This window comes from Mastigoproctus giganteus, chromosome 12 (assembly GCF_048544385.1).
Source record: "Mastigoproctus giganteus isolate SK-2022 chromosome 12, ASM4854438v1, whole genome shotgun sequence".
In the NCBI taxonomy this organism is placed as follows: domain Eukaryota; kingdom Metazoa; phylum Arthropoda; class Arachnida; order Uropygi; family Thelyphonidae; genus Mastigoproctus; species Mastigoproctus giganteus.
The window spans coordinates 120,874,143-120,900,104 of record NC_143586.1 but is presented as its reverse complement, the minus strand read 5'-3'; the positions used below and the strand labels follow the sequence as shown (position 1 = coordinate 120,900,104).

The window sequence follows — 25,962 nt, the reverse complement described above, 5'->3', positions numbered from 1 at the left end:
TCTCAATCTGGGATAGTTGCTTGAAGGCCATGTTGTGACTCTTAATTCTTTGTATAGTTCATTATTATAAACGCAAAAAAAAATTCTTCCCTAGAAAGGTTAGGTACGTTGCCACTAATTGGTCAGTTAGAAGGCTTCATAGGATTGAAGCGTCACCAGTCGGTAGATATTTTGCACAGTTTGTAGTGACATCTTCACTGTGTTTTGTTAGGTCCACTTGTAGCTTGTTGATTATATTCATAAGTGTTAGATGGAAAATATCTAGCTAGCTCATCCAGGTTGATAAGAAATGACTGGAGTTTTGGATGCTTTCCTGCTGGGAGTCTTGTGGATTCCTTATAGTGGATCAGAAGAAACAATTCTCTTATCTTCCCTTCCCCTGTTCTACGAGAGAGAGAGAGACAGGGACAGAGCGAGCAAGCTTGTTTCTGAGTCAGGCAAAAAAGTACATCGCTATGATTTACGTGAGTGAAGATGAAATGCTGTTTGCAAGATATACTTGATATTTCGTAACTGACCCCAAATAGTTCAGTATATCTAACGAAAGGAAGGAAGACTCCAGCTCGAGCAGAAATGTCCTATTTGAAACACACAGAGAAGGTAGAAATGGCCGTCAGCTTAAATATTATGTGAATCGTCCATTTTTACATATGATTTCAAATGCTCTACTTTTATTTCAATATTTACAAGTGCTTCTTTTATCTTCCACCAGTTATGTTTGGTCTCACGATGATATTCTCATGTGCTGCACTAGTTACTGTTTGAATTTGAAAGTGAGGAATTTATGTCCTGGTTCTAAAAAAATGTATTGTCTGTACCTAAATTTTCTTAATTTTTTTCTTTCTCAGTGTAATATATTTCATTTCATCATATGCAATGTTAGATTCAGTCCTAGTAGCAATGAGGGACAAACTCAAAATCGGTAAAGATCTTTATTAATGCTATTTCAGATTAATCATCTGTTCCAAAAACTTGTTAATTTGCGGCAGGAGGAGGAACAATACATTGAGAAAACCAAAGACAGAGATGTCCCCGGAATATATCTAGAACTTGTAAAAGCTGTATCTACACTCGGATATACGAGGTTGCAGGAATTGTATAACGAGTACTCTGATTATCCTGAAGGGATCGTAATTGAAGAAGGAGAAATGCGCAGGTAAATAAACTAAACAGTTTTACATTTAAATATTCTTTTAGCAACACGGTGCGCGGGTATATCAAGAAATGGAAATTGGTGAAATAATGAGCAACTTCAACCAGCGTAGAATTGTAATCTGCCTTTAATTTCTTAAACAATTACAGATTATTCTCAGACGTTATTTGCTGTACTGCTTCTTCAGCGACTATAAACAGCATAACTGGCAAATTACGGTGACCTTCATTTGCATAGAGTTGTTAATTTGATTACAAATTTCTTACTTGTTAATATTTAGCCTTTAGTAAACCTGATTTTTACTAATAGCCATCTGTTGACTAACTCAGGATCCGTTACACCTAATTACTAAAATTACTAAAGGCATAAATTAACAAGTAGGAAATTTGTAATCAAATTACAATTCTTTGTAAATAAAGTTGCCATAATTTAAAAATTATGCTTTTTTGCAGTCACTGAAGAAATGGTGCAGGAAGTAACACGAAACGTCCGAAAATAATCTGTAATTCTTTAGGAAATTAAGCAGAATACATTCCATTGAGGTTGGCATGCTCATCATTTCGCAAATTTTCAGTTGAAATATTCTGGATGTTATTATTAAAAATACGAGCTTTACAGCATTATTATGCCACATGTAAATAAAGAATTTATTTATGCTAGTTCTATTTTTTTTTTCCAGGCGACTCTTCCTTGACTTGCTTTACACCAGCGGTACTAACCCCACTTTCTTATTTGGAAAACATCTCATTCGGAGTGGAAATGTCTCTCTGCACGAAGCGAAACTGTTCTTCCAGACCGTCTCTCGGCACATCAAGGAACCTTCGGAGATTTTGCTGGATGAATTTTACGTAAGTCGGTGATTATTGCTTTACAGCTTGAGATTTGTGGCCCGCTCTTATCAATAAATAAATAAAATAAACCTCTTATTTCACTTTCATCGTGGAATTCAAGACCTATTTTTCGAATTCCAGCTTCTTTGTGAAGATCCCTACATCAGGTCATACCAAGAGATTCACAGCGCCTGTTACCTCGCCTTTAGTGATCTGGTATTTGAAGCTTGTGTTCGGGATGCCTACAGCGACCGTGAACTAAACGGCGGAAGATGCACCCCAAATGACGCGGCGAAATACTTGACAGTAAGTTTTTGTTATTTATAAAACGCATTAGTTTCTAAGCTCATATTGATAGTCAAGGTTATAATCGACTAACATTGGCTGTACGACCGAAGAGCCCTGATTAAAGATGTCTTTATGAATTCATTCCGTTTCTTATAGGGTTCCAACTTGGGCCTCTAGCCGAGTGGGTAAAGTACCTGCCCGGCAACCCAAAGGTCGCGGGTTCGATTCTCGCCTCGGGCTTGGATCAAAGTACTGCAAAAACCTTGGGAGGTGCAATATGGCCACAGAAGCCGATGCGCCAACAACTACCAAATCAATCAATCAACCTGGGCCTCTCCAAAACGGCGGCAAGTGGCGAAACCACTCTACTGTCAGAGAGGACTCTATATGATCGTGCAACGCTATATGATATAAAATAACAAAAAATAGGGAATACTTCAGGCTATTTTTTTATAATTATCTTCAAGGAAGATTAATTATGACTTCCATTATAATCACATCCAGGCAACTAGTTTCTGTCACTGAGGTGTGTTTTTTTTTTTTTTTTTTTATTTTAACCACTGGCCACTATTATTCGGGCTGTGGTGGGTTCGATTGCTATTCTTTCTTCTGCACAGTCTGTGTAAAGATAGAAACATGTTATACAGGATTTAATAATAATAGCTTGTAGTTTTGAGAGAAATCAGACTACGTTTTTTGCCCTTTACAAAAAAAAAGTATTTTAATGAACTGACATTTTAAAAGTTTGAGATAATTATTAACAGTTCGTTAACGTAACTTAATGCCTTATATTTAAGAAGCATTCGATTTTTATCTCAAATTATTTTTTTATTTTATTTTTCAGTGATTAATAGAAATGAAAAGTAAATATAGTTATCCCCTTATCAATTAGTTACTGAGATTATAAATTGCAGAGAATTTGATAAAACTTGACAAAACTAAGTTTTACATTCTCTAAACTTACCTGTTCAGTTTAATTACAACTGTATAATATTTATTATTCTTCTCCCATACATGTTTTTTCTAAGTCTCTCTCTCTCTCTCTCACACACACACACACACACACACACACACACACACACACACACACACACACACACACACACACACACGATATTTAGAGTATGATAGCCAAGGAGCTAATGAACTCATTATAAAAGTTGCAGACGCTAATGTGTGCGTGAACACATTTAATGACACAAAATGACGTTTACAATGGACAGATCACTATGATATAAATCTACCACAGTTGCAGATATACTGAGATAAGCTTATCGCAATTGAATCGTGCAGGTCTCCAATAGCCTCTTGCATCTGATGCCGCAGAACATACATGGTCTGTGCTGGCTGCAGGTGATTCTATAGATGGCGTCTAATTATCGCCCACACGTGCTCGATGGAGAAGAAATCCTGGATCTGACTGACTAAGATATTACGTTTACATCACCAAAACATTCGGAGAAAACCCCATGCGGTGGTCCTCTAGGGTGTCATCAGAGGACCACCGCATGACCACTCCCCTTTCTTATGGGGTGCTGATGTGGCATCAGCACCCCATAAGAAAGGGGAGAGCGACGGGTTCCAGAATTTCTGCGGCATAGCGGCGAGCAGTCAGATTGCCCTTGACGACCGACTATTAAAACTGATCTCTTTCCATAGCACCAGCAGAGCGTGCAGTATGGCGTTCAACAGGGTGCATACTGTTAGGTAGTGTGGCGCCTCCGATGGTTCCCTACTTCTGCGCCGTATGTGTGCTGTGAATGCCAGGAAAAGTGTTTTGGGTTCTGTTGTTGTTGTGTCCTGCCGTTGGGCCCTAGTGGGATACCACGTCACCTCATACACCACTGGTAAGTAGCCAGGGTTGTACGTTATTCGCTGGCTGGTTTCCTTCAGGGTCGCCTGGCGTATACGAAATACCGTTCAAAAATAGCTCTAGTATCATTGTATTCACCACACCGTGCGATAATATCGGGTACCCAACTAAAAGCGGGATTCATCACTGAAGAGTCTCTAATTGTACCTGGAATTTCTACCAGTGCCTCAAAAGCTACTTCTCTAACCGCAAGGTCAGCATCAAAACAAAATATCACTGCATCACCCGACATCCAACCCGAGGCTGGTCCCAGGGCTCCATCCTGGGGCCAACTGTCTGGAATATGATAATAGACGACTGGCGTCACCATAGAAATCCAGGCTACGGTTGTTCTCGCTGCTCTGTCCGTATGGGCCACGGAAAATAAACTCTCAGTCTTCACTGAGAAGAGCAAAACCCTCATATTAAAAGGCAAATTGGACTTCTCCAGACCTCCTACCATACGTTTTAATAGCCGCCCACTTGAAAAACTACCGATCGGTGAAGTACCTAGGAGTAATTTTGGACGACAGGAGAACTTTCATTCCCCCCATATCCAAGCTATCAAAGAAAATATAAAAAATTACATCGCTATGTTAGCACGCTTTACCCGCAAGGACTGGGGTCTTAAAGGGTCAACTCAACGCCTTTTATACTCAGCAGTATTTATACTAATTGTCACATATGGAGCTGCAGTATGGTACCACCGAATGACTTTAGTGCATGCTGAACGTAAAATTCAGCAAACTCAACGACTTATGCTACTACAAATGACCCGCGCATGTAGAACGACATCAACTGCCGCCCTACAGCTACTAACAGGCCACCTCCCCTTGGACCTCCACGTCGCTTTTATCGGACTCTCTCATGCCATTGTTGTTGTTTGTTATTTGGTTTTTAGGAGCATTAGCAACTAAGGCCATATTGCTCCGGGATATGCGGTGGTCATTTCCTTGACCTTACCGCATCCTCCGTATTTGGTGGTGACGGGCTCGAACCCCGGTCTAATCAAGAAGGTGTGCTACGCACTGCTGCTCCTTCCCACCTGGCTACGGAGGCGCCTCTCTCATGCCATTAAGAAGAATAAGGAAGCTGAATTCCTCACTATTCAAACCCGTACCAATACCGACATCAAACAGGAACATAAACGTGTGTGGCTATAATTGATAAGCCTATGGCAAACCGGCTGGAATAACTCCACAACTGGTGCAACTACTAAACTTTTCCTTCCTGAGGTAACTTACATCAACAAACAACGTTCCACTTGGTTCTTCCCGAACGTCTATGCTTCCTTCCTATTAACTGGCCACGGGTCCTTCAAGAGACGCCTTCTAGAGTTCGGCCTAGTCGAGGATGCCCTCTGTACCTGCGGAGAACCTGAAGACTGGGATCACGTGATGCACTCATGCAACGTATACTTAGATCTAAGAATCCAACTACTCCTAGACTTCCACACTACATCACTTCGGCGAGAAACGAAGTTATTGGAATCTAATGATACCTTCAGTGCACTGACCAGTTATGCCAACGAAGTCTTTCGTCGTCGCTGGCATCATCTGCAACTCCCGAACACTACTCCTGGATAACCTCCTCTAGACAGCAACTGATATCCAGCACCGGAAACTTCCAGACATGAAACTGCAAGTGGCGGCCAGCCCTGTCGACGCCGCTCCGTGATTCTCCATTGTGACGATCCTGGACTCTTTAATTTAAACTTTACCTATTCTCTTCTTCCTACCCACAGTCCTTCTCCAGGACTCCCACAACTGCACCTAGCACTCTTCCTGCTCCTTTTCGCCTGGAAAGATGCCTACGCTCTGTCATCCTCGCTATCTTGCCTGTCTTCCACTTTCCTGTTTCTTCTCTGCTCTTTCCTTGGCCCTCCCCACTCTCGCTCCTGCAGGAGTGTCGACGCCCCCCAGATGTCGTTTACTCCCTGGTCCGGCTCCTCGTGCTAGTGGACAGATGCTGGGAGGCTCCTTCCTGGTGATCGCGCCTCCCAGTAACGAAGAGGCCAGTCAAACAACACACTACTCACACATAACCCACACTGACTGGCTTTGCTATGTTAACAGTATTTAACGCGGATTTGTGGGAAACCACGGGAACCGCATAACGAAAAACACTATGTACACACACACACACTGTTCATCACTGAAGACCACTTGATGCCATTCCGTATCTCAGGGGGCCCGTGCGCTGCACAATTCCAGACACTATTGACTAGGGGCAACGGCCATTCGACTTAAGATACAATACACTAACCACTCCCTAGATCGAACCCTATCCGTGGTTAACAACTTATTTGAAATGGCAACTGGGTCTTTAAACCAATTGACATTGATTAATAAATACATAAATTAAGTGAACAAAACTTAAAAGCCACTTGGTCTCGCCTGAGAGAATATAGCTTTGATCCTTTTAGTGTCCGATAATCTCATTAAAGTGAGTTTCCATCCTTCCGTACTTGGAGGCGGGCTTCTATTATCTAGCCTTAAAATGTTTCTCCTTCTAAATACCGCACTTACATAATTATTAAAATATGCAACAGTCGGCGGTCATTGAATAGGACTCAGAGTCTCTCTTTCTCCAGGAATCCACAGATCTCTCTAAAGTTTGATCTTAAGTCAGCATAACAATTGCAATCAAGTATTACATGCTCAGATGTTTACAGAGCTCCACATACAAAAACCCTGATCTTATCAATCCCGGTTTCTGCAAATGATAAGCAAGACTATGCCCAGTTATTAAAAAAGAAGCATGCAGTCCAAACTGAAGCCATTAACACTCAGCAGAAATAAATACGTTTGTCTTCTTTTCTCTGAAACTTGCCAATTTGTCAGCCACATAGTCGTAATCTCCAGGATTATCCTCGCCTTTTCTGTTTTTAAATCTGCCTTTGAATAAATCCTAGTTTCATCTGGGCAAGATGTCTGCCCCATTATGGTCTCCCTTATATTATGTTTAATGTAATAGAGTTCAAGATATCTGGGTGAGACGCAGAAGAGCAAACCTCTGAGCTTGTATCAAATACTTTTGAATTTAAATTGTAATTTGAATACTCTTGTATTGCTTATTCTATGCACCTCTGCCATCAGCGCTCTCACTGCCCCACAATGGAGAATTTGCGTTCGAATCTAATACCACAATCATTCCACAGAAGCCAAGTGTTCTATATACTTTTTCTGGATATTCCACAAAAAGTTCAATACTTAAAGAATGCTGACAATAAACAGTCGCCATAGATACTCTACCAAAGCAGCCAATCACTTCACAACAAAGAGCATTACCGTTACATAAAGATAATACTTGTATAACAACCAAATCTTTGTTCCTGATAATGATTGCAGCCATGGATGAGTCTCCTTCAGATATTATTCTATACCTTTGTGGGCAACCCTTGATACTTGGCCTTGAACAACATATGGCAAGAGTGCCACAACAACACGATTTTTACCTCCAAGAACTTAAATGCTGTTTTCAACGAATTTTTATGCGTAAGTTTCGAAAATCACCATGATAGTTTCACTTCACATCACAGTTATTAAATATAGTAGAGGGAGTTGCGTTTTACCAATATGCCAATTTCACCTAATCGAGCCAGTAATGTATGACATACTGATTTATTTTAAAATACATAAGCTAATTCCCTTAATTTTAGCAATCGATTCTGGCCTCGGTTTTCTTGTGATCAACACAATCAGACCTATGGTTCTTAGGTTCAAATTCCGATGCAACAATTTACAACTTTAAGAGAGAGCACATAGCGTTTTTGGAGAGGATATCTGTAGGCTGTGCCAAAGTTTTCCAAGTAGGTTCTAGGTTACAGCATTGGAATTAACTGGCAGCAGGAACAAAGATTTCAGTGTTTCGAAAAAGACATGAAAAGTTTTTGAAATATTTTGCTACGGAGGATAGTATGTGTTTTTGAAAAGGCATTATTGGGCTTCTGAAAGATCTAAGTCAGATGAATGGCGTTTGTTCATAGATGCCTCAAAATTAAGTTTAAAAGCAGTTTTGCTTCATAATAGCAACGAATTTCCATCAGTTTCTGTGTTTTGTTCAGTCGGACTTAAAGTCATGAAAGCTTGTCTAAGGTTCTTCATGATAAAATACCAGGATTATGGTTGGAACATATGCCGTGATCTTAAGGTTATTGTTCATTTGCTGGGGGGGGGTCAAAAATATTGTTTTTTTTTTGTGTTTGTGGGACCAGCCGTGCGATAGAAGAACATTATGTCGTGCAACATTGGGGCAAGTGGGGCGAGTTCATACCAGGACAATGTAATGCAAAATATTTTTTCCCTTAGTGAAAACAAACAAGGTTCTTCTTCCACCCCTACCACATCAAACTTGGATTGATGAAAAAATTCATGATGGAACTAGACAAAGAAGGTAACGGATTTGCATACTTGAGAATTGTGTTTCCTAATTTAACATATGCCAAACTTAAGGAAGGAATTTTCGTAGGACCCCAAATTAGAAAACCCCTGAAAGACATGACGTATTTTAAACCCAGTTAAAGGAGGTTGATTTGGTAGCTTGGTGATCATTTAATTCCGCAATACATGGTTTTTTGGGTAATAGGAAAGAAGAAAACTATGAAATGTCTAATTTACTGAGTACTACAAAAATATGGGCTGTCGAATGTCGTTGAGAATTTATTTTCTTCATTCCCATGTCGAATTTTTATCCGAAAATCTGGGTGATGTTGAGTGATAAACAAAGGGGAGCGGTTTCACCAAGATATTTCCACGATGGAAAAGCGGTACCAAGGTTGCTGGGTTCCTGTAATGATGGGGGATTAGTGCTGGTTCCTTGTGAGGGAGAGTAAGCAGGCATACAAGAGAAAATCCCTTAGTAGTAAATATTTTGAAATATTTAAATATTTGAATTATTGAAATATAACTATTTCGCTATGATTTATGATATTTTTTCGAAGTTAAATGAGTTACAGAAAACGTATAATATTTTTTACACTTGAATTATACGTATTGAATTAAACGTTGTTACATCTTTTGATAGACTTTTTATGGTGATTTTCGGAATCAGCGCGTTTATGTCCTCCAGAATCACATATTTTCATTGCGGAGGTATGAAAAAATATTTTTTTGTTGGATTGTGTGGCAACATTGTTAGCTCGTTGTGTGTTTAATTGTAAGCTTTTTATCTCACTGTCCATAATTGATTTTCTTTTTATAAATTTTTAGAGCCTTTAAATAATCGGAATATTTGCTACCGAAAGGAACATGGGTGTTCGAGAGCCACTGTAGTTAAAGTGTACCAGGACTGGTGTCAAAATGATCAAACAACGACCCGACGACAGAACTGCAAAGGTCAGCGAAAGGTTGATGTTAGAGGTGAGCGCCGGATCCGACGACGCGAACACTCGCAGCACTGTTGAGGAGTTGACTACCCAATACAACATGGGCCAACTCAGAACGATATCTGGCTTGACCATGCATCGCACACTCGCACGTATAGGCTATAACAGCAGACGATCCCTACGGCATCTTTTCCTAACCAAGGTTCATCGGCGTAAAAGACTCGCCTGGTGCAAAGAGCATGCAAGTTGGACGTTAGAAGACTGGAAAAAGGTGTGCTGGTCGGATGAGTCACGTTATTTACTTCACACTGTGGATGGTCGTGTTCGGATTTGGCGTCAACAACATGAGGCTCTTGATCCATCATGCATGGTATCAAAAGTGCAGGCTGGTGGAGGCGGTTGTATGGTGTGAGGCATGTTTCACTGGCAGGAACTTGGACTCCTGATGCATGTGGAACAACGTATCACCGGTCTCCACCATCGTCAACTGCTTTCTGTCAGTGTACACCTCGCTGTGTTACACTTTTTCCGAATGGCGATGGTGTCTTCCAAGATAACAATGCGCCCAATTTATGATTTCCCAATTCAATGCTAATTAGAACCTCATTCTTGGGATTAATATAACATTAATCTGTTTCATGGTTTTTTTTTTTTTTTTGGATCAATTCTGGATTTTAAACCAGAATAACAAACACGACATAACGAGGTTTATGTAGTGAACCGCAGTTAGTAACATCTGCGATGATTCTAAACAACCTAACGCTTTGCGATATTACTTCAGTATCTGAGTATGTCATTTAAAGATTCTTCTAAAGGGTCTTAATATCAGGTGGAAAACCTGAGATGAGCCCTCTCGGTATTTGAATGAAGGTCCGGAATTTGCAAGGGCAAATTCCGAACATTTATTGTCAATATAAAAATAATGGAGTATGAGTTCTAATTACTTAGAGTAAAAGGAGCGTGTTTAATACAATTGTAATATCATAAAGTTGCAATAGTAACAGCCACATGTCTGTATTCTTTCAGTACATCGCTCACCAGAATGAGTGGAACACAGACGACCATTATACCATTGCCTACATCCGTGCTACTGGCAACTTTGGGATAAGGGAAGTTATCGACTATCTTAAACCTTATCTAAAGGGGAAAGGGAAATATCCAGTGTACTACCGAGTGAACGCAATCTGGGCTCTAGATCGACTTCTTGGCAGGTATTCTGAAGAGGTGAGCGCATCTATTACAGTGTAATTTCGATAAATGACCAATCTTAAATCCTATTTCTAATTTCCAATTGCAATAAATAGGTTTAAGCAACAACCTTTATGTTCCTTTAACTTCAAATAACTCTCATTTTCCATCATGTTCCATGGTGGAAACTGTTTCATTCTGCAGCTCATTTCTTACCTCGTCCCTCTGTACTTCGATCGATCAGAAGATTACGAAATTAGGATCGCCGCCTTTACCCTGGTACTGGAAGTTATTCAACATCGTTATCAATTGGAAACTATAATCCGCTCCCTCCATGACGAACCCGATATTCAAGTCGCATCTTATGTGTACAGCTCTATCCACTACCTGGCTAATTCGACGCATCCATGCCATAAAACAGTGTAAGCATTATATGAAGGCCGATTCTGAAAGTTAATATAAACATAGTACCATAAATATATTTAAATATTTGTATTAAATTATCTTTAGCTATTTCTACCCAAAATTTCCATTTTTCGTTTGTTTGTTAAGGGCATTGTTAAAAATATTTTTAGAATAGTTTCGAGTTAGGAAAGGTCTCGTTAGATCTCAAACCGTCGTTTATAATATTATACGCAACTTTCATATTTAAAATATTTTCCTCCTTTAAATACTGTTTAACTTCATCTTTAAATTTATCGGCATCAATGTCATTTTCATAAGTGTTTATTAATTTTTAAATATTCTTTAAATTAATTCCATTTTTTTAAAAAAATATATATATTTAATTACAAATAACATTTACAGTATAAGTAGTAAACATTTATTTTCCACGTAAAGTAACTTCATGATATTTTGTGTAATCGTACATAATTTTACGTTTTTTTTAAATTCTTATTTTTCATTTTTGTATTTTGTCTTTTCCGTTACAAATTTTGCTTCTTTTATACTTTCAAAATCATTTCTAATGTCTAAAATAAATCCATTCAATGATTTCAAAAGATTACTACCTATTAACATATTTTCAAGTACTGAAGAGAAAGAATTGTTTGTTCCGTTTAATCTTTGTAATATTCCGCCCCGCGTTATTGTTAATAATGCAGATTCATATTCTTGATTTTTTGGCCAGTTTTCAACTCTCTGATCGGAAAATAGACTTTTCTTCTTTACAGGTACATAAATTAATTAAAGCTAATGGTATTTGTTTATACTCCCTTTTTAATGCAAACACAGCATCTGCACTAGCTAACAACCATCTTATTTAGTTTAATTTTAAACGTAACCTGAATTTTCTCCTAAATGGTGGTCAAGTATACTCCATCGCTCTTGTAGAAGCAGAAAAAAACCGTTAAAATTTTGTATTAAATAAAATTAATGCACTGCTTAGGACAAGTTTATGCTGCATTATTGCACAATGTGCTTATAAAACTGTGTTGTTGGAAGTTGTTGGATGTTGGAAGCACTGTCGTAGCTTTGAATTTTTTAATATCTGTGGATAAATAATTTAATTTCTTTAAGATTGTGCTTTTGTATTGGTACGAAACGAAAAAATCTCTCTTTAAAGTCGCCATTATAAAAAAAAAATTCTTTCTTCTAATATCGGGCTTTCTTCATCATCGGCGGGTACTGATGATGAAGCCAACTAGCTTCGAAACGGTGCCGGCTGGGTGGTGGGTGCCCATCTGAGAATAAGTAATAGTAGTCTTCTCTACCAGAGAAGTGTTGCTTATTCGAAGTAATACAATACCTAGCAACTCGTTGTGAAGGTGTTCACAATATGAGATATGAATAAACGATGCAGTCCTGGGTACTACCTGGGTAGCAGAAATGATGGAAGTGCCATACCCATGCGTAAACAACCTTTTTCATACTTTTAGGTTGTCTTCAAACAGAAATTTCTATAAATCTTGCACTGATTGTGTTCTTGCATTGTTTTTCTCCTTCATAGTACATGCATTTTATAAGAAATTTGCAAGTTCTGTGGAAGACTCGGTCATATTCTTATTGTTGCAGTAATGAATCAACCGGTTGCTCAACTTTATCGAAGGCATTTTACAAGCTCTGCCAGAACGCCTTAAAAGGCATGAACTCTATTTATATGCATTTCCACCCAGAGGCTTAACTAAGATGTAGCAAGTGCAGCCCAGCGACAGGCGCCAATTCATCATAAGAGCAAAATGGAATTAAAAGACTTAGCATAATTGAATTTGTAATTTATTTTAAAAATATGGCAATTTTTATTATCTAAATAAATTACGAAAACCTCATTTTATATAAAACTACTATCTCTGTGATAATTTTTTATAATTATAAATTAATTAATATTAATGAATCTTTAATATATAGTTATAATTTTATTATTTTTATGAAAACATTGCACATTTATGATTTTGGCCATAGGTATCAAAATTCTTAGCTTCTGTTTCGATGCTCTTCCAAATTGGCAACTAGCTTATCAGTTACAAGCAGAAACGTTTCCACAATTAATTTCTGATGACATTTTAGCATCACATCAGCAAAAGTTCTGGGTGCTCTTATACATTTATCAATATTTTTCAAATTAGCATTTGAAACCGTTTGATTGTTTTTTTCAAATTTTTGAAAATTGACTCTTTGCCTTGCTGAGATGTTATTACTTCTAAAGCTATTCCAAGTTCCAGGTTAGTTTTTTTGAAGTGACAGATTGATCTTTGTGGTCTCTGGTAAATCATTTCAAATTTAAAAAAAAATCGGTTTCAAAGACCAGTGTCTTAAACGACCCGTGACTTCTCGACATTACATTATTTTTAGGTTTTCACTTTGCGTGCTGCTTTATCGGGAATAAAGAAAAGAGAGGGGGTGGAGACTAACTGTTTCTTGGCACGAGGAACCCAAAGAATAGCAACGAATTGTTTTTGAAAAACAAATCGTTACTATTGCATCTACTAACAAAAATTCAAAGGAAATTCATCAATTGGAAGCCACGTTGGAAACTGGTGTAAAACTGATAACACCACATTGCGCGCTTGATACAAAAAAAAAGTTTCCATTACTGTAATTATTTTTGAGAAACAAACACGTTTTGTGGGTGTATATGTAATCTTACAACGAAATTCCAAGAAAATATTTATATTGATATTTCTAAATGCCTACTCCCAATATGTCAATATATAATGCACAAAGATGGTTAATTTATCCACCTTAATGAATGGAGCGATCATATCATGTTTGCTTAGAACAGGTAACTTCACATTCCAACAGTTAGCGTTTGTAGTCCGAGCATTTTTTTGTAAAGTTAGTAATGAAAACATTACTTCCTTCACGTTCTTAATGAACTAGTCTGTTTAATGCTTATGTGGACGATTACCTGGTTTAACTACTAGTTTTACAGTAATAATCGGAGTTAGCAGACTTCTAGAACGCACTTTCCGACTTAATGTGAAGATTCACGTGACGATTATTTCATTACAGATCAAAGTTGATCAGAGAAGTATCTCATTTGCTGGATGGCTATCGTCCTGCTTGGGAAGAACTGGATTATAGCTATTCCCGTAACTATTACACAGCTCATTATGACAGTAAGTAAGCAATAAGTTCTGCATGCTCATTCTTAAAACTTTCATATTCAATACGGGTTTCTTATTTATTATTTCATGTCTTAGTTTTTAGTTTAATTTCTACATTTGTTTTTATGTGTTCGTGTTTTTCCTCTCAGATTCAGTTGGACTCGTTTCCTGTTTTCATTTTACTTTTTTTTAAACCAAATAAATAAATGACCATTTACAGCCAAAAATAGACAAGCTCATGACAGCCTTATGGACAGGAATAACAAAATTAAAGATGCTATTAAGAACTTAAAGATGCCATTATTTGGAATAATAGACTATAACAAATGAGATCTTGGTACTTGATCCTCAGTTGAATTTGAAGAGAATGACACTTCTCCGGAAGGACTTGTAGTGATGAAGCCTTCAGCTGTTGAGGATCAGGTTGGCAATAATTACCAAGTGCAGATGCTAAAGATCTTGATACGTGCCTCTTAGTGGAATCGGGCACATTTTCAACATGTCTCGAGTACTTTATTTCAGCCTAAGCAATAAAAGCAAACTTTGTCTTGCAATTTTATAGATTTTATAGATTTATTGTCTTGCAGTTTTATGCATTAACAAAAATTAATGCATAAAACTAAGTGTAATTTTAATACTAAGTCAGCATATTTCATTGTCATTATTTATCCAGAATCCCGGTTGTTGATGCATAGGGGAAACTATGTTCTGTCATATTCAACACTCCTACTTTCCTGTATTAGTTAGCCAATCGTAATAGAGGCAGATTTTGTCTCTACAATGTGTGTAGGCGGGCTGATTGGTGTGTTGTTCACCTGGAATAACTCGAGGGAAATCCCTACTCCTCCACTCGAAATCGACTAACTATAATTCTAATTGAAAATTTCTTTAAGAAACCGGTCGATTTGGATCCTGAAAATAAATAATAATAAATTTCGGTTACTGAAACATGAAAGAAAATATATTATACATTGACTCCAAAGTCATCAAACTCCTATTCACTTTGTAACAATGTTCCAAAAATAAACGATTGTACTAATCTGGACTATTTTCAGTATTAGTTAACTGAAGCAGATTAAAATCTGGTCGAGTTTTATTGTTTTTCTACGTTAAATCAGTACATCGAAAATTGTTCTTTATTTCGGGTAGCAGTATTTATGTAAATAAATAAATCTTTATTATTGGAAGAGATGTGTCAGGTATGATCTGCAATAATACCCAATACGGGGCGCAGGCCAGATTTGACATTTATTATCAAATTGGAAGCTTCATTTATTGTATCTGCAAGGACGGGGATATATTCAAAAAAATGTCAATTAGACCATTATAGCTTGAAAATGTAACTCTAATTTTTCAGACGAGTCAGTTATGATTCTTAAGTGAGAGGAAACGAAAGACGATGCCAACACTCCACCACGTTTTCCAACCCTGGAGGCATAAAGTGCATTATGGCGTGTTGCAGCAATGAGTGGGAGATTGCTCGTGCAGGGCAAGGCAAGTTTCTGACAAAGAAGCAATACTGTACGGGAAAAGCATATTTCAAGGTTTTCGATCTTCTTTGTACTGGAATTCTCGTCAAGATGGAGGGGTAACTAACACTTCCTTCGAGAAGCATTTGATCTTCATGACGTAACTAGAACAGGAATGGCAGACAGTAATTTACCATATGGTCAGCTTGATTGAATGTTAGGAAGAGGATAGTGGGAAGAAGAGACTGCATAGAATGGACGAACTATTGTGCCACTAGCAAATGCTTGGACTTAACAGGAATTGCAAGTCTGTGGAACAGGACATACAGAGAGAATGTAGGACGTTTTTCGTGCTGGAAAAGTTTTTCGGAGTAGAAACTAAAGTGCGGAGTATTTGTGGGGTAGGGAAAGAGTTTTGAAACAAATATTTGCTTCTTTTCAAGCAAGGACGATTTTGCCGTTTTGTGGTGGTTAAGTGCTTTAGACAGCATGTAACCTAATTTTCCTCTGATGATATCATAGGTGTAGGATTATTAGGATTTTCAGAAGGTGGCTCCGGAATGTATTGGAATGGTTGTAGTTCAGATATTTTCGCTGTTATTACGAAATACGCATAAAATCTCGCTACTGATAAATCTCTCCTAAAATTTGCCAATTATAATGTTAGTATCTTTAAAACCAGTAGTATTTAAAACAAACATGAAAAAACAATATCATAAACTGATAGTCTCAGATTCATATGTAAATGTCTAATCGTATACAAAAAAAAAAAAAAAAAAAAGAAGAAAAAAAAAGTCATATTAGAGCCACTCGAAAACCAACTCATCTCATTTACCCTTGTGTAACAATTTCCATAAATTGCTTGTGTTCTTTAGTCGATTGTGTTCTTAGAGCCACTCGAAAACCAACTCATCTCATTTACCCTTGTGTAACAATTTCCATAAATTGCTTGTGTTCTTTAGTCGATTTTCCAGTGTGCTGCAAAACTTCGAATTTCCGTGGGCTGAGGAACCACGTTTTTCCTAGCCACGTTTGAGACCGACTAACTCATCCACGGAGCAAAAAAATGAAAAATCTATAAAAGTTCCTCACGTCGTTGATAGGATTATTCCACTCTGTGTGAAGAGGACCGTAATTATAACCACTGCGCTACCGCGCGGACTCTAAATAATATACAAGTATAATACTGCATTCACCCCGCTAGTGCTTCCTAATGAGCGAATATATCACTTCAAAAATATGGCATCGGTAGAGAATTGTGGCTGGAACGCAGGGCCGTTTTAAGAACCCTCGGGCTCCCTGGCGAATTTCCAAATGTGGTCCCTATTCAGTTTAAATTTTGTTTTAATTTTTTTCTGGGTCTCTCTTAGTTGCATTCCTAACATTATTCGTATTCTTAACATAATTTCTAATATTATAATATATATATATATATATATATATATATTATTAATTTATAATCATAAGCGAGAATTAAATTTGTTAATTATTTTACTAAATATTAATATTTTCGCCACTTTAAACTATTTAAAGAAAGCCAAAAACGTTATTCGTATATCATTACTTTCCGTGTTTGCGGTGCTTTCGACCGCAACGTAACATATGGGACAGAGGGTCTTTTAAAAAGTGAGCCCTTCCCACCCAGTAGGTCGAGGCTGAAAAACGGCTTCCAGCTGGGCCGTTTTTTTTCAGTAGAAAAAAATATATATTTGATATACTGTGGTATTCCTTTACTGGAAAATACAAGGAAGCTATTTTTAACTAAGCCCAGTACTGCCGTAGTGCAAGAAGATTAAGATTTTGGCAGCACATTCATGTGTTAAAAAGGCATTGGTAAATTACAATTTCCGCCGAAACATCGTAGATTAATACTCTAGTGAAAGACTATTTTTTAGTGATATGATAGAAGTTTTTATTTTCTAAATTTAAATATGATGTTTTTATTAAAATTTTTAATTTTTCAGAGAAATACGACTATGGAGGATTCACTCAAATCAGTTACATTGCCAGCAATACCAGCTACATTCCTCGATCTACCTATATCAGAATAAATAATTACTTTTGGGGTGATTCACACGACACTCTAGCCATAGGTTTTCATGCAGCAGGTCTGGAAAGAGTTTTGGAGAACATTTTCAGTCCAGAAGGGTTTCTTCAAAAGAAAGGTTTGCTCGATATCTTCCACAAAAGACAACATCGTGAAGTGAACACAGTGGAGAAAGAACTGAAGGAAATTAAGAAAAAGGTAGGGTAAACTCGAATTCATATCGATTTTTAATTTCTCTTATAAATAACGTTTCTCAATGTTTGGAGTCGTTCTGCTTGTAGCGTGTCTAAGTAAGAGTTTTTTTTTTTTTTCCCAGCTCCACATTTATACCAGGAACTATGAACCCATTTATGGAGATTTATTTGTTAAGTTCTTGGATCAAGACCTTGATCTCTTCCAGTTTGATGAAGAATCTTTTGAATCGCTTTTAAAAGAAGGTTAGTAAGGAATGTTTGCATTTTTTGACTGCTATTATCTCTAACCTAAAATTTATCAAATATAATGATAAATCTTTTATAAAAACAGTACTATTTAAAACAACTAGTTAATCAATTTTTAATCCGAAATTCATCTGCAAATGTTTAAATGGTGCATATAATATCTTAATTATATGCACCTAGCAACAAAATAGTTTCTTGATGTGCGAAATATAGGACTTAAAATTATGGCATTCGGCAGAATGCTACCTTCGATGCCACAGTATTAAATCCCGTGGACAGGAAAGGGTTGCGTGGTTGGGGCTGGTATAATTTCTTGGAGCCAATCATTTCTTATATTTGCATTAATCTTGTTTTTTACACCAGTTTAAGTTCTTCTATGTATTTCAACAGCATTTATATCAACATTTCAGATCAGTTCTCTCTTCCTGACGTCACTTTCTGGTGGAATGAATTGTTTAAACGTCCTTACAGGCGATTCTTCCTCACAAGTACAAAGACGTACACTTTTCCTACGGCAGTCGGTCTGCCAGCAGTGCTTGAGTTACAGCAACCAGCCTATATGTTCTATAAGAACAAAGACTTCGGATTAAAGATAAATTCGCCAGATACCCTCTAGGAGGAAAGGACTTCCCCAAAAAATCTCGCACTGAAGATTGACGGTCACTTAGTGTAAGTAAACTGGTTTCAGTTTCTCCATTTATGCACATATTTAAATCAACAGAAAATTAAGTTTACTTCAGTTTCTTCAGATATTTTTCAATTATACAAGATTATCCAATTAAAATATAACCCACTTTGCAGTAAAACAAAATTTCAACGAAGAGGAATAACACTGGTCTGCAAAAAAAAAAAAAAAAAAAAATTCGTTCCCTGTTCAGGGTGATTCTTGTAGATTTAACGTTACTGAATTCAAATATGGCAACAATATAAATAAATTTTCTGTTTTATACTCCCGGACGAGTCAGAGGAGTTCATAAGATAGACAGAATACAAGAAACAGCACCGTGTTTAGCAGTCACGGGCTTGAACCCCGGTCACTCAAGGCACGTGTACTTATGCACCCGCGCGCCTGACCACTAGGCTATTGCTGTAACACACATCAATTTTAAGGGAAGAAGGGATTAAAGTAACAACCTTTCGAGTAAAAAGAGTTCATATATTTTAAGAAAATGTTACATACAGTATTAAATATTGAACAGTATTAGGTCTATTTACCTTATTCTATTTACAAAAAATGTTTATCTGATAACAAAACACTATTTTTTCGTGTTTTCCCTTTTATAACGATCCATTGGTGCCTCCAGTACGAGATTCTAACAGTAATCTGCCAACATATTTGGACTCCATTTTCCCTGGTATCTTTTTTTTCATTTGAGAAATACCTTGGTGAAACCTTCCGCCGTCTTCATCGGAGACCACTCCCAAGTTTTCAGGGAAAAAAGTCTAAATGGGAAGGTGCTGAGTACTTTTTTAAGAACATATCTGAGTTTTTGAACATACTGTATTTCATACGAGGAAAACTGGCTGAAAAACTCGAACTCATGGGGGTAAAAAAAAACAACCCTACTATCTCTGCCTGAGATCGGCTAACTACAGCCTAAATTGTTGGAAATTTCTCCAGTCGTCGAAGGGATTCGGACCTCTCTAAACGAGTGACAAGTGTTGAAACCACTACTGTCACGGAGGACATTAATAATGTCAAAATATCAGGCAAATTTGTAAAGATTGCACACATATCGTTGTAATTCTTCCTTAAAAACAGGTTAGTTTATTTTTAAAGCATTTTCTGAAACTGTAGTAAGCATCATTTGACATAAAGTACATGAGAATAGATGTTGTTACCGTCATTTGTTAAAATTTAACAAATTAAACTGTTATTTTAATTTTGAACTACTAGCACTACCTTTCAGTGCTGCTTATACAGGGTGTCTCAAAAATATTGGTACAAACGTTTAGAGGAGGTAGGTAACATCTAAAGGAATGTGAATCGCATAGGAACCCATAACCGGAAACGTCCCGGGAAAGTAGTAGCAGAGGAACAAGAAGCAGAAATGACACAAGACAGTAATTAGTGGCAAACATTTATTTGACATAATATTAACAATGGAGTACGAGATGGATGCATTTCATGATGTTACAACAGATGCTCGAAGGTTCCACCATGAGACTCGATGCATGCGTGACACCGACGCAGCATGGATTGGCGGACACAGTCGAACACACCTGGAGTTTCTTTGACAGTAGCAGCAGCGCAGACGAGTCTCGCCACAAGATCCATTTCCGTCTCCACAGGCGATTCATACACGATAGATTTGAGGGCCCCCCACAGAAAGAAATCAAGGCTCAATAAATCAGGTGAGCGTGGGGGCCAGGCAACGGGTCCACCACGGCCAATCCATCGACGCCCAAAACGCATGTTCAAATGGTCACGGACACACCTTCCATAATGGGCAGGCGCCCCGTCATGTTGAAACCAAATGTTGCGTCTCACATTTGCTGGCACATCGCCAAGTAACCTTGGTAGAACTTGTTCAAGAAAGATCCGATATTTAGCGGAGTTCATGCGGGATGGTAACAGGTATAGGCCGACTAAGCAGTCACCGACCATACCTGCCTACACATTTATTGCGAAGCGATGTTGTGCCGCATGGGGGCGCACACTGTGTGGGTTGTCGTGAGCCCACACATGAGCATTGTGCAGATTGAATAAGCCTTCCCGAGTGAAATAAGCCTCATCCGTGAACAAAACATAGGCTGGAAAATTCAAGTCTTGAACACTTTCTTGGAGAAACCACTGCGCAAAAGCCACACGTGCAGGATGAACTTGGGAGGAGCAGTAACTGAACCCTTTGGAGATGAAAGGGGTGTAAGGAATCATCGTGCCAGACATGCTGTACTCTGCAACGAGACACTCCTAAGGCAGGTGTGCTGGCAGTAGGACGGCATTCAACACACTTTCTTCCATGGCAGGAGTTCGCGTTGAATGTGGTCTGCCCGCACTACTCCTGTTACCTATAAATGACCCATAATCGCACAAATTTTGATGCACACGCGCAAACAAACGGTGGTCCGGTACATGTCTCTCTGGGAAGAGTTCTCCATAAATTCGTTGAGTAGCTCGTCCATTGCCCTCTGCTAATCCATACACTATGTGCATGTCTGCCAGCTCACAGTTCGTATATCGATGCATGCTCTTCGTGCAGCGACTACTGCTTGAATGAGTAAACCAGAAATTTTCCCTCTCGCGAACTGATGAACAGCGCCGTCTACCGACTTACGGTGACTTTTCCGGTTATGGGTTCCTATGCGATTCACATTCCTTTAGATGACCTAACTCCCCTAAAGGTTTGTACCAATATTTTTGAGACACCCTGTAGATATAAACTATACTTATTTTACTTGTTATAAACAAGTTCAGTTGTTATTGCTTAATATTCATTGAAATGTGCTTCTCCACAACTGCTTAGGCACTAAGTAAGTATACCTCGCTAAAATCCGACACTACTAAATCTCTGAGAGTTCCCGATTTTAAACAGTTTACTTTAATGTGCTGGCCACACATTTTCTTTTTTCTGAATGGCTTTCACAGAGCATACGACAAAATACGATTCAGGAACTAGCTTTACAGGAATAGTAACTCGAATAGAATCCAGCATTGGTTCGTTAGAGGAGGTCAGTAACTTTCATTACTATGATTACTAATAGGATTAGTATTGATGCGCATAATTAACAGTTGGATGCAGGTAACAGTTTTGTCACAATACGCCCAGACTTAATAAAGCTTTTAACACTATCCCTAATGGAAGATTGCCATATGAACTAGAAGAAAGTGGAGTTACTGGTAAGATCTCACAACAAATCTGAGGCTGGCTAAAAGATGTGAATAAGTGCAGTGGGTTGCCATGAGTGGTCAGTATTTAGGGTGAACCAGTGTAAAAAGTGGGATCCCTCCGGGCTCATTTATTTTTGTTCTGTCCTATTTCCAATTTATCTAAAATGATATCGATAAGGATATTTAAGAGAAGCTCTCAAAGTTTGCTGATGATCTGAAGGTTTACTTGTTATAAATAAGTTCAGTTGTTAGCGCTTAATATTCATTGAAATGTGCTTCTCCACAACTGCTCAGGCACTAAATATTAACTAGGTGGTTAACAATCTACAGTAGCCTTTCAGAATAACGGCACCTTCGGGGATTCAAGGTGTCGTTATTTAGATTTTTCCGTTATCTAGAAAGTTTTATTTTTATTAATGCAGAAATAATGAGGCTAAATAAGAAATAGAGAGATTAAGAATCCAATTTTATTAACTGCACATAAAAAACATAAACGTTGACGATCCAATGTTATATTCTGCCATTAGTACACTCCTGCTTACTCCCCATTCTATTTTCTTTATTATACCGTTTAGTCTGCCCGATAGCACATTGGTATCATCACCGACCTCCCCACACCGGGTGGAAAGGGCCCAGGTTCGAATCCCGTCGATGACGCGAGGAACTTTTATGGCCTTTTTTCACTCCGTGGCTGAGTTAGTCGGGCTCGGGCATAGATAGCAAGATTTTTTCTTCCAGAAAAACAGACAAGTCGGCCAGAGAACACTCGCAATTTACAGACACAATACACATGGGTATATGAATTAACTTTCCGGTTGACCCTAATGTTAATAGTTTGGAATAGAGTTTGCATATCAAGTTTGTGACTAAGCTTAATGTTGTTCTTCTTTTCTTCTCTGCATGAGATTTATTAACTTTAGGAGCCATAGTGAGGGGTTTTTAATTTAAAATAAATGTAAAACAGCGGTATAATCCGTGATATCAATACAGAATTTACTTTCAAAATGGCGAACGTAAACAAATACAGTAATCACGTGACTTGCCGCTTTCTTTTTTTTTTTTTTTTTTTTTTTCGTCACTGGAAGACGTCTGCGCTGTACATAAACATCCGATCTCAATGTGCCGTTAGCTCGGATGTTCCGTTATTTAGGGTGCTGTTATTTCGACAGTCTACTGTATACTGCTTCAAAAACTCTTAAATCCATTGCCTGTATGGTCAGAAAACGGGCAACTAAACTTGAATGCTCCTACATGTATGGTTATGAATTTGAGGTACAGAAATCCTGTAGTCCCCAGTAAGATTGGTGGGAGTGGAGTTAAGCAGTTCAAGATGAAACAGACTTATGTACTACAATGCAATCAGACATGAATTTATAGGAATTTTGCTAGTATGGAGGAAGATGTCATTATTCCTTGATTGTTTTGACTGCATTTGGAATACTGTATTCACTTCAGGAAACAGCACCTAAAAATGAGAGAGAGAGCGCGCACCTGGAGATGGTTCAGAGAACGGTATCCAGATTGGTGATGAGTGCAAAGTGGTACACATATGAATAACAACTTAGAAGGTACAGACTGCAAAGTTTGAATGAACATCTAAGGAAAGATCTAATTAAAGTGTACAAGGCACTGAAGGCTTAAGTAAAATAAATGAGGAAAGGCTTTTTTCCCTCGTAGAAACAAACCAGGAAACACAAATATAAAATCACAGGGCATACCTGAAGTTTCCATGAAGTTTATCATGGACAAGGAGTTGTAGAAAACACTGGAATAAGTTGATGCACAACTGGGCAGAGGCAGCTGGTCTGGCTAAGTTCAAAGAGGAATTGAAATAGATGAATATTCTGTTTCGGTAATTTTATTATTAATATGTTTTTTATGGTATATAAAAAGTTCGCTTCCTTGCGTCATATGGCAGTATTGTCTCCTGAGTATGGCGTGTTCAAAAAACTGCTTTTTCAACAAACCTCAAATTCACCAGAATCAAATCCCGCCGAAGAAACAGGCCCGCACGTTTTCTAAGGTGGATTCATCGATGATAGCTGTGACAGTCACAGCTATCAGTTTTTTTCATTCTTATACATTTATATGGATGAAATGATGTCCTACTGCAATTCATAACTTTGTACTCGGTCAGAACGACGGTGGCTCAAGTCTTGCGGATAGTGGCTGTCTACTCTCATCAGTATGCGCATAGCAATGAACCTTTGTGTACATTGACGAATGTAGGTTCGTCGCTACAGTAAAGCTGCTTATTAGCTACATTTCAAAACCCTCTTTTTGGGATGCATCTTACTGGAACTTTCCAGCAACATGTATCCCAAAAAGATAATGGACTACAACAACAACTTCTAACCTGGTGGTGAAAGTGAGTTACCTGAAATTCCAAAGACTACAACAACTTGTTATAATCTTTGGGATTTAAGGTAACCAATGTTAACATAACTCAATATGACTTGTTCTTACTGATAACTGAACGTGTTTCTCTTTCTGTATAGTTTGGACAGCGAACTTTATACCACCCTACGTTTCGCTTTGCCTTACGAAAATCTGATCTTCGGAGCTGGAACACGTCGTCATTCAATTGTATCTCTCCCATTGAAAGCAGAAATCAACTTTGGAAACAGCAAGATGTCGTTCAAGTACACTCCTCAGGCTCCACACCAAGTCTACCACCTTCGCTGTGAGCCCTTCACATTCATCGATTATTATTCAAATCGTATTCCCAGTATCAGCAGAGGTTACTATCGACCTGTCTACGAGGAAGATCATCTCGCTAAGGTAAGGCGATGTTGTTTTCTTCCTGTTCTAAAATATATATTTTTAAAATTCTGATCGCATTGTTGCGAAAATACTAACTTGTTAAATTGGATCTCAAAGGCCTTCGAACTCGTTCAGTACTTAGATAAATAGACAAAGGGAAAGAATAGGAATATATCGCGCTTTTTCTGACACCACCTGAGTGGAATTGAGTTTGCACCAGTAAGAATGATTTGGACATCTTTATTCTAAGGATAAATAGACCAGAGCAAAAGAATTCTGTTTGGTATTATTTTTATCCTTACTATAGGAGAAAAGAATTCCTTCCTTTGGTATGCCGGTATTCTTTCAACACCTCAGGATCAAGTATGTCAAATGGTTCTCCAGAACGTGGATGTTAAAAAAAATAATAATTTGATTTAATTTTGTACAATCGTTTAAAGCAATTATATATAATCCTTTCATGGGAATATTATTTTAAGTATTTAGTAAAATAATGCAGTTTTCTATAATTATCATTGCTTATTTCCAACGTATTGTGTCATGAATACCTAAGAAAATTGTCATCGGCTCAAAGCAAGATTTATGTTTGTTATTTATAATTTAATCGGTAAAGATAAAAGAAAATTATACTTTAAATTTAGGATAATTGTTAAAAGATTACTCTTAACATAAAAATCATAATGCCATGACTTCAAGGATCAGCAGAGTCCAAGAATCCTCTTCAAAGATTAGTGTGAAACATTTCTGTTTAAGGGTGTACCGCCACGCCTAGAAATGGAATGGTAACTACTGCTTCATTTATTTTGGCTAGTGGGAAAATTTCGGCATTGAATCTTCTGACTCATTAGGATGGCCTTTAGACAATATTTATACTCTCGCAGAGTACTTTCAATTCATTTGACAATAAATGACATTTTCATCGACGGATGTTAATATATTTTATATAAAATTACTGAAATAAAATTCGAGATGAATGGCGAAAAAAATACTTGTACTCGTCAAACACTAGGAAATGTCAGAGTAGTGTGCATTCTTATTCATTATTGAACCTCCTTTTCCCTTAACTGATTTGCAAACGGATATGAATTTTATATAGGTCGATGATTCTATTTTATATATAGGTCAGAAGATTCAATGTCGAAATTTTATATTATCTTGCCGATAACACTATTCGTAAACACAGTGGAGTATTTTTTAAGGCTGATTTCGGATGTAATAAGCTGCGGTTT

The 25,962-nt window shown here is 37.7% G+C and overlaps 1 protein-coding gene across 1 annotated transcript in view; it reads left to right on the top strand.

The window, feature by feature from the left end:
* LOC150077375 (vitellogenin-6-like) overlaps positions 1-25,962 on the top strand; it is a 146,968-nt gene that overhangs the window by 32,814 nt on the left and 88,192 nt on the right. Inside the window, exons 9-18 of the mRNA XM_090385879.1 lie at positions 951-1,156; positions 1,833-2,001; positions 2,125-2,289; positions 10,476-10,673; positions 10,842-11,059; positions 14,088-14,194; positions 17,616-17,896; positions 18,015-18,135; positions 18,549-18,747; positions 24,469-24,751. Of these exons, the coding sequence (XP_090242005.1) occupies positions 951-1,156; positions 1,833-2,001; positions 2,125-2,289; positions 10,476-10,673; positions 10,842-11,059; positions 14,088-14,194; positions 17,616-17,896; positions 18,015-18,135; positions 18,549-18,747; positions 24,469-24,751 (1,947 nt within the window). The remainder of the gene's footprint in view (positions 1-950; positions 1,157-1,832; positions 2,002-2,124; positions 2,290-10,475; positions 10,674-10,841; positions 11,060-14,087; positions 14,195-17,615; positions 17,897-18,014; positions 18,136-18,548; positions 18,748-24,468; positions 24,752-25,962) is intronic.